The sequence below is a fragment of the Aythya ferina genome, assembly GCF_964211825.1.
Source record: "Aythya ferina genome assembly, chromosome: 17".
Lineage (NCBI taxonomy): Eukaryota > Metazoa > Chordata > Aves > Anseriformes > Anatidae > Aythya > Aythya ferina.
In genome coordinates, this window is record NC_140316.1 from 13,971,928 (window position 1) to 13,981,546 (window position 9,619).

The window sequence follows — 9,619 nt, forward strand, 5'->3', positions numbered from 1 at the left end:
CTGAGCTGCCCGCTGGCCTGGCAGCGTCCTTGCACTGACGCGTGGGTGGCGATTCCTGCTGCTGGCTCCTCCAGCACGGGCGCACTCCCACAGCCCAATTCCACAAAACCACCTTATTTCAGCATCCCTGCTGCCAGGGGAACAAGGGGAGCAGCAGGAGAGCACCAAGACCATGTGGCTGCAGGGGAGCCTTTGCAACCTGAGCTGCGCCTGCTGGAGCCGCAGGATGAAACCCGACCTCCCCCAGGCGCTGGGCTCTGAAGGGAGACTCGGGGAGCCTGCAGCTGCCTTTACACCTCCCGCCGCCTCATCCTGCAGCGAGCGGGGTCCCAGCCCGAGCCTCGGAGCCTGCGGCTCCCCGGGGACGTCCCCTCGGTGCGAAACCCACGAACGGGGCTGGGCTGGAGCCGCCGGGACCCGGTGGGGGGGGAGCGCCCGGAGCGGCCACAACCTCGGGGCGGCCGCGCCGCGTGCCACGCGCTGCACGTGCGGGGGGGGGCGGGGCGAGGCGAGAGGGCGTGTTATGATTGGCGGGGGCGTGGTGATGAATGGAGGGGGCGTGGTTATGAACGAGGGGGGCGTGGTTATGAATGAAAGGGGGCGCGGTTATGAATGGAAAGGGGCGTGGTGATGAACGGGAGGGGGGCGTGGCCACGCAAAGGGGGCGTGGCGCGTGGCGTACGCGGTGCTGGCGGTGGCGGCGATGCTGCGGCTGTTGCTGCGCTCCTCCCGGCTCTGCCGGGGCCCGGCCCGCCCGGGGGCTCCGCTCTCGGCCGCCGCCGCCGCCTCGCCCATCCCCGCGCCCAACCCGCGCCCCGAGATCGCCTACAACAAGGTAGGGTCGGCCTAGGGGGGCGGGCAGGCTGGGGGGAAGGTGGGGGGCTGTCACGACACGGCTGGGGGTGTCCCGATGTAAGTGGGTGTCTCGTATGGCTGGGGGGGTGTCCCGACATAGGGGGGTGTCCCGACACGGCTGGGGGTGTCCCGACATAGGTGGGTGTCCCTATGTGGCTGGGCCGGCGTCCCGACACAGATGGGTGGGTGTCCCGATATGGGTGGTTGTCCCGATATAGGTGGGTGTCGCGACACGGGCTGGGCGCTCCTTCCCCGCGGCCGTGGCTCGGAGCTCGGCGAGAACAGGCCCGCCCCAGGCCGACCCCGCTGCCCCGGGCCCGGCCGTGCCCGAGCAAAGTCCCCGCAGCTCCCCGGGCTGCCCGGCACCGGCTGCTGGGGGCAATGCAGCCCCGGTACCGCGGGTGAAATGGGCTCGGTGCCGCTGCCCGAGGCTCCCCAGGGCTTTGGAAGGACCCGGTGAGAGGGGAACTGCAGCGGTGTGGATCCTTTTTGTTGGCTGGCAGCTGCTGTTCCGTCTGGGCCAGAACATCGCCTCCAGATCCGTGTGGTTTTGGAGCCCCCGCAAGCTGAGCCCCTTGAATTAAGCAGCCTGCTGGGAAGCCAGCAAACAAATGAAAGCTCCCAGTGATTCCCCTCGGTTTGCCTCCGAGGCATGACCCTGCTTTGCTGCCTTCCTTCCAGATTTTCATAAATAATGAGTGGCACGATGCAGTCAGTAAGAAAACCTTCCCAACTATCAACCCCGCGACAGGAGAAGTTATCTGCCAGGTTGCCGAGGGTGATAAGGTAAATAATCCCTCTGAGATCTGTTTGTTTGCAGCACGCAGGGATCGTGGAGCGGCTGACCTGCACCGATGCCACGTGCAGGGCTGCTGCTGTCCTTCCCCAGCACGGCTCTCACAAAACCCTCCGGCTTTGCCTCTTCCCAGTGGCAAGCTGGGACTGGAAAGGGTGGGGAGGAGCAGACAGAGCGGAGTGGAGCCTGGGCTGTGGAGGAGCAGCCGTGGGTGGGAGCTGCTGGGCCAGGCAGGGGTGAACGCTGAGCCCCTTGCTGTGGTGGGAGCGTGACCCAGAGTCACGGCAGGAGAGGAGGCAGAAGGGCAGTGGTGCCTGAACGGCCTCCCCGTGCTGCACACATGGAGTGGGAGACTGTCCCCAGCCCGGGGGAGTTAAGAAATGAAAGAGAAAGGGTTGGGAGCAGCCGTATAATTGCCCTGTGCTCTATGCAAGGCCCTCCTGGGAGTCTGTGGCAGAGCAAGGTTTTGTTTCCCAGCAATTTGGGGCTCATCCTCCAGGCTGGAAACTCGTCTGTATTCCCCAGGGGAGGGGTGAGTGAGGGAACCCTTTGTTGTTTGCTCGCCCATGGCACAGCGGCTTGTCTTGGCGAGACCATTACAGCAAGCCAGAACAGAAGAACAACTAAAACCAAATTAATGTCCCGACTGGACAAAATGAGGGATTAGAGACACTTGATCAAGGAAAAAAGTGCTTTAGACTGTGCTGGTGAAGTCAAACCCTGAAAGAGTGTCAAAGCAGACTTCTAGAGCTCTTTCCTTGCCTCGTTCTATGATGAAAATATTAACCCAGCAGAGGATATTGCAGGAATAACGTCAATATTTGCACTCCACATAGCTGAAATAAGAGGCGCAGGTGGTGTTTCCTCCTGGAGCCCAGGGAGGACATCAGCTGTGCTGGGAGAGGGAGGCAGGAGCTGGTTGCTTCTTCCTCACCCACCTTTCCTGGGCTCCTCTACAGGCCGATGTGGACAAGGCTGTTAAGGCAGCCAGGGCAGCTTTCCAGCTGGGCTCGCCCTGGAGGAGGATGGATGCTTCTCACCGCGGGAAGCTGCTGAATCGCCTGGCTGACCTGATTGAGAGGGACCGGGCTTACCTGGCGGTGCGTATCGCGCTCCGTGGGCCCTCAGCCGGGGCAGAGACGGGTGGTGGGCGCCCATCAGTGCAGCGAGGACGTCAGCCACAGCTGCAGGGGACAGGGAGGTGGTCTTGGGAGGTAGTCTTGGGTCTTGAGAATCAAATCGAAATCTGGACGTGATTTTTTTCCCATCCCGTGCTTCAGGCAATCTCAATGTCTTTTGTAGGCGCTGGAAACTCTGGATAATGGCAAACCCTACTCCATCTCCTACCTGGTGGATCTGGACATGGTGGTCAAATGTCTCAGGTAGGCGCAGAAGCTGTACTGACAGCGTGGTCGCTTTGTGCCCCACACTCCTGCTCGGCTGCCTGTGGAAGCTGAGCCTCTGATGCCTCTGATTCAGGCTGGTTTCGACCCCTTGGTATTATCTGGCCATTTCAATCTGTTTCCATCTCTTTCTTACCTTTTTTTTTTTTTGGTTAAGTACAAACAAAAGGAATTTTCTTCCTGAGATTTTTTCCAAAGGGCTCTTGTTCTGCGTCTGTTGCTCTCTGACCACATGCAGAACTTACACAAATGGAGTAAGCTTTGGTCGGGTGCAGGACTGACACACCAGATGCCATACAAATCGCTGGCAAACATGCGAGATGAAAGTTTGCACTTACTGTCCACTCTTAAAATCACCTTCCTGGGAAATACCTGCATTAGCGTGCGCTGTATGAAGTGACAGAAGAAGGGAGGAAAGCAAACAGCAGGGGGGAATCTTTCTTGTTTTCTGTTTTTCAATTCAGTGAGCAAAACTTTCTTGTTGCCAGGTACTTTGCAGGCTGGGCTGATAAATTCCACGGCAAAACCATCCCTTTAGACGGGGACTTCTTCTGCTACACGAGACATGAGCCCGTGGGAGTCTGTGGACAGATAATCCCGGTCAGTAAAATAGGTCCTGAAAAATGTCAGGAACTGAGTGTTACAACGAGGAGGTATCTTAAAATGCAAGGCTGTTTGAAGCGCTGCTTCCTTCCAATGCTAAAAATAACGTGATCCTCGCTCCAGCTGGGAGGGCTGCTACTTTGCTCTGGCAGCACAGACCTACTTGTTGATTTCTTGGGGTATGGGTAAGATTTATTTTGTATCAGCTGCAAAAATAAATAAATAAAAATTAGCCCCTTTATTATCTCAGAGCCACAGTTAAGTTTAGACTTCTGTTTTTAATGCTAGGTGGTAGTCTGTGTGATGAGGAAATAGAGAACTAGCATGCAAAACTCAGTTTTATGTAACTGGTCTTGTTTCTGGAACTGGCAGCAAGCAGGGCAACGAGGTTTGGCAACAGCAAGGCCCCGTGGATGCAACGATCCATGGAGGGTGATACCTGCTTGTAGGAGCAGCCACGTTCTGGTTGTTGCACGCTGTGTTTGCACAGGTTTTGTGTCTGCATTGCACAAGAGCTGAATGGAAATGCCTCACCGGTCTGCGAGCGCTGCCCTGGCATTACAAAGGGTTTCTTTCAAAACATGAAAAAAAAAATTAATGGCTAAATGGAGGGTAAAGGATTAATTCCAAAAAAGCTGTGGTTTCGCAGTGGTACTGAGAGGCTTCACATGTCAGTACAGTTTTCCTGGGCAAGCAGAAGACAGTGCCTGAAAAGGAGCCAAAAACCGCAGCTAGGGAAGGTTCAGAGGCTGCTTCCATAGGTGCTGCACCTGCAGATTTGAATAAAGCTCGGTAATTGGAACCTGCAAGCTCAGCAAATTTCTTCTTTTCCAGTGGAACTTCCCGCTGTTGATGCAGGCGTGGAAACTGGGGCCTGCCCTGGCTACTGGGAACGTGATCGTGATGAAAGTGGCGGAGCAAACCCCCCTGAGTGCCCTCTACGTAGCAAACCTGATCAAGGAGGTGAGGGAAGGGCTGGGTTTCCATCAGCCGACTCGCCAGAACTGCTGGAGTTGGGGGTAATGTGACAGGAACAGAAGAGGGCTGTCTGGTCTGGAGAAATGCCAGATTGCCTTGGATATCTTAGGGTTTGGGTATCTTAGAGTTTGGGTCAGTAAAAAAAAACCCACAGCATTCAAACACCTTCATCTTCATTAATGCATGTGCAGAGAACGTCCTCGTTGATTTAGGGAGGGACTCCGAGGTTCAGTTAAATAAACTTCAGGGTGATTAGAAAGCTCAAATATGTGCTAAAATAAAAGCTGAAATAATATAGAGCTCCCAGCCATGTTTAGGGTGCAGGGTGGGGTGAGGAATTGTCCTGCTTCTTGGAAATTAAGCGTTAAAGCTGAAGACCTGGGAAAAGAAATGAGCTAGGAAAGGCTCTGTTCTTTGTGGGAGGCATATCAGAGCGTTACCGACAGCTGAATGTGGGTGAAATCCTTGATTTACGGAAGGAATAACGTTGCCCTCTCCTGCTGTGAACCTGCAGGCCGGATTCCCCCCAGGCGTGGTGAACATCATCCCCGGCTACGGGCCCACTGCGGGGGCTGCCATCTCTTCCCACATGGACGTAGATAAAGTGGCCTTCACGGGCTCCACAGAGGTGAGGGGGAGCCTTTACCTTTAAGCCCTTGGGACATAAAGATCAACATAAAGATCATCTCATTCCTGTATGGCTTCTTTTGTACGAATACCGGAGGTGTGTTGCCTTCTACAACTTCCTTCAAGAAATGCAGCTGCCTTTACAGCGTGGCGTTGAATTTTCCTTTGCCTAAGACTCTTTTCAGGTGCTTTCTTTAGAGTATTTCCTATTGTCTTCCTCGATCTGCTTTGTGCTGGAGGTGAAACTCTAGGAGGACTTCCCGTAAAGCCCTGACCGTGAAGGGATTACTGCTAAACTGCTGACTGGGACCTAAAACCAGCCGCCCTGCCGGGTGTTATGTGGGCTGGGGGCAGTCCCTAACGCCTCTTGTCCTGCTGCAGGTTGGGCACCTGATCCAGAAGGCTGCAGCAGAGAGTAACCTGAAGCGGGTGACGCTGGAGCTCGGAGGGAAGAGTCCAAACATCATCATGTCTGATGCCGACAGTAAGCACCTGCTGGCGGAGTGTTTGGTCTGTTCGTTTCGCGCTGGCTTTCTGCAAGCAGAGCTGGAGGGAGAAAGAAACCTCTCCTGTATCGTGTGTCCCCAGCTCTGACACCACCTGGCTGGTTTCTCTCCGTGAAGTCTCTGTGCCTCCTGCTGCAGCTGCCGTGTTTGTGTAGCAGGACTTCTTCACTCCCACTTCTTTCCCAGGACTGGGGAGAAGCTCAGTTATCAGCAAATGAGAATTGTTTCTGTATCATCCTTCAGCTTTTTCCGTTTTGTTTTACTTCTCTTAGTGCTTACCTCCCCTTTTTTATTGTTACGCAGTTCTGGTTCTCTCACCTCTTGCATATAAGTTCATTTTTGATCTGGATGAACCAAATGCCTTAGTAAGGAAGGAAATTCTGCTAGATCCAAACTAACTCATCTTTAATATCTGTTAATTTCAAATAAGAACTAGAATTCACCTCAGATCAGATTTTTTTTGTCCATTATGGGATACTCTAATGGGTCTTTATGCTGATTAAATCTGTGTCTAACTACCAAAGCATAGAAAATACCATCAGAAAGGACCTGGTGTCACTGATGCTCCAGTAGCTGGCATGATAATAGTTCAAAAAAAAGTCACTTACTGACTTGGGCTGGTTTTGTTTCTCTTCTTCCCCATCTTAGTGGACTGGGCTGTGGATCAAGCCCACTTTGCCCTCTTCTTCAACCAAGGGCAGTGCTGCTGTGCCGGATCCCGAACATACGTCCAGGAAGATATATATCAAGAGTTTGTGGAGAGGAGCGTTGAGAAGGCCAAGTCCAGGGTGGTTGGAAACCCGTTTGACTTTAAAACGGAGCAGGGGCCTCAGGTGAGAGCAGGAGATGTCTGGAACTGTTATCTCATTAAATTATCCTGATTTTGAGTCACTGGGCATCAGTAGGTCAGGGCGAGAGGTATCGTCTAGTCTCCCAGTTCATCTCCTTTGAACTGTGCCCATTACCACCAGGAGGGAGAAGCTAATTAATGTTCTGATTATTCCAAAACCTCCCCTTGAAACTGGCACTTAAAAATCCTCATCTCCCTTTGAAGCTGGCTTGGCAACCTAGTGAAATTGGGAACTGCCAGAGCCCAGCTGCGTGCTGGAGGGGCTGCAGTTGAACCCTTTTTTTTTCCCCCAGCAAACACTGAGCTGATCTGTCTGTCCCGATGGCTCTTAGGTGGACGAAGAGCAGTATAAGAAGATCCTTGGCTACATCAGTGCCGGGCAGCGGGAAGGAGCCAAGCTGCTGTGTGGTGGCAGCCCTGCTGCAGACAGAGGCTACTTCATCCAGCCAACTGTCTTTGGAGAGGTGCAGGACAACATGACGATCGCCAGGGAAGAGGTGAGACCTGCGGCACCTTCCTGCCCTCAGCTTCACACTTCTTTGTCCCTTTGCACCCGCTGGTGGAGAAAGAATCAGGTCTGAAAGCACGGGACGTTCAGGAAAAGAGAATAGAAAGAGAAACTTGGCGCTTTTTAGGAAGTTAGCGCAGCAAAATTCCCTCCAAATTACATGCTGGGTGCTTCATGATATGGGAGGTGACACACTGATACTTTGAATGTAGTGTCCTGTGCAACTTCCAACATACGCACACAGCTCCAGCATCAACCACAGCCTCTCCTGGGACCACTTCACACTTTTTCACTTGCTCTGTTTGGGTCTTGCAGATATTTGGGCCTGTCATGCAGATTCTGAAGTTCAAAACAATTGAGGAAGTAATTGAGAGAGCAAACGACTCCAAGTATGGTCTGGCAGCAGCAGTCTTTACAAAGGACCTTGACAAAGCTAACTATGTGTCTCAGGCCCTGCGAGCTGGGACAGTTTGGTGAGCCTTGATGCTTTTTTTCCCTCCCTAAAGTGCTGGCAGCTTCCTTGTGCGCTGTGATTTCTTGTTACACTTGCTCTCTGATAGCCTGTCTGTGCTTTGGATCAAATTGGATCAAATTTGGATACAAGTACCTCACCGAATGTAACATCAGACCTTCAACTGCAGTGCTACTTTGGGTGAAATTTAGGAATATTAAGCTTCCACGCTCTCATTGTGAATTAGTGAATGGGACGGGGGAGCAGAACTGAAGCACTGCAGTTGGCAATGACAGCAGCTCCCGCAAGGCTCTGGGCTTGTGTGGTGCAAGACACGAATTAATTTCATGGTGTTCTGCTTCCTGGCTGATAAAGATGAGGTTCCGGTATTGATTAATTCTGATGATTGAGATAGCTAACAAGTGGGGAAATCATGTCTAGAAATTCATCCGTCCCTCTGCTGTAAACAGCTGAGATGTCCATTTGCTGTGGAAAAAGCTCTTCGATTACCCGGTTCTGAAACTGCAGGTGCTTGACTTGTGCTTTCCTTTTCAGGGTGAACTGCTATGATGTGTTTGGTGCACAAGCCCCATTTGGTGGCTACAAAGCATCTGGGAACGGGCGAGAGCTGGGAGAATATGGTCTGGAGGCATATGTAGAGGTGAAAAATGTGAGTATCCCCCTATGTGAGTACTTGCCAGCCCTCTGCTGTAGCTCCAAATTGTCTCTGTGCCTGCTGGTGTGGGCCTGGGAGTCACAGTTCTTTCTAATGCTTGAACCAAACTTGGAGCTGCACTTTTGAAGTAACACAAACAAAACTCCGTGTAACCATTTAAAACAGAAAGCTAGTCTTGTTTTGTACAGCTTTAGAAAGCAAGGGTACGTGATCTGACTGACAGATTACCAATTGCCTGCACCACTTGGCACAGTTTAGCTGTCTCTCACTGTAAGGAGTGGAAGCCTGCTGGCTCTGCCAGCTTATTTTGTGGAGACCAGAGAGAGAGAACCTGTGCTGGGGGTGTGTCAGTGGGGTGGAAGCTTTTCTGTGTATAAACTTGCAGATGAAAACTGGGTGCTTAGCGCTCAGGAGGGGGAATTTGGGCAGTGACCCCCAGCCCTTAATGCCGCTCTCAAGCAGCACTGCTGGTGTTGGGCAATCCACAGGCTGAATAACTTCCTGAAAGGCGAGGCAGAAGGGCTGCTCGCAGCGTAGTGTCTGAAGGGTGATGGAGCTCGTGGGCTGAGGTGGTTTGCCTGCAGCTCGTGATCCAGCACGAGGTCTGGAACGGGTCAGGGCTTCCAGCATGTGCCTGGCAGGGAGCTCGCATGGCTCCTGGCGAGCAGGGGAACCTCTGGAGAGGTGCAGGGACCACCTCTGAGCTTCCCCTGCCTCTTAGGACAGCTCTCCTGACCCCGTCAGTGACCACCACCAGGGACAGGCTGGCCCCTGTCTCTGCCTCCCCTCAGTGGGGTGCTGCAGGAAGGTGAATTGTGACTTTGTTTTCTCCAGGTAACCATCAAAATCCCCCAGAAAAACTCCTAAAGGACAACAGCCTCCGCCACGTGTGGAGGACACCTATGCAGCTTTGTGAGGAATAAAGCAAAGGAAGCCTCTGTCACACGCCAAGCTTAGGTGGCAGCCGTGTAACTCTGCATTAAGAAATTACATGTAATGCTTCGGAAGGTGCCCGGAGGAGCTCTGCCTTCAGCCTACTGCAGCCATGTGGTAACGGGGCCGTGCTCCTGTTGCAGCTGATGAATGTTTTGGGTTGATTCCCCCAGAAAATCATTTATTTGCTTGTTTGCGGTAGCTTTGTAAGCGCTTCGCGGCGCCCCCCCCCGTGCTGCGTGAGGGGTGCTCCCCTTTTGTACCTGCGCACAATAAAGAGTTTTGTCACTAAAGCTGCCCCTGCCTTCTGCTGGAGCACGGGGGGGTGGCAGTGAGCTGAGGCGGGACACGAATATAGGGAGAAATGTGCGATTTATTGCGATTTATTGGATTTATTCCCTTTAATTTGTGCTTTCCACTCCCGGGGCGGGGC

The 9,619-nt window shown here is 53.2% G+C and overlaps 1 protein-coding gene across 1 annotated transcript; it reads left to right on the top strand.

The window, feature by feature from the left end:
• The first annotated feature begins 658 nt into the window (after positions 1–658).
• On the top strand, positions 659–9,479 carry ALDH2 (aldehyde dehydrogenase 2 family member). The gene is made up of 13 exons (XM_084491544.1): positions 659–835; positions 1,537–1,641; positions 2,611–2,751; positions 2,954–3,033; positions 3,543–3,654; positions 4,492–4,620; positions 5,150–5,263; positions 5,644–5,746; positions 6,417–6,601; positions 6,951–7,115; positions 7,442–7,599; positions 8,133–8,247; positions 9,088–9,479. The coding sequence occupies exons 1-13, from the start codon at positions 704–706 to the stop codon at positions 9,118–9,120; spliced, it is 1,572 nt and encodes a 523-aa protein (XP_084347670.1). The 5' UTR covers positions 659–703; the 3' UTR covers positions 9,121–9,479.
• The last annotated feature ends 140 nt before the right edge of the window (positions 9,480–9,619 follow it).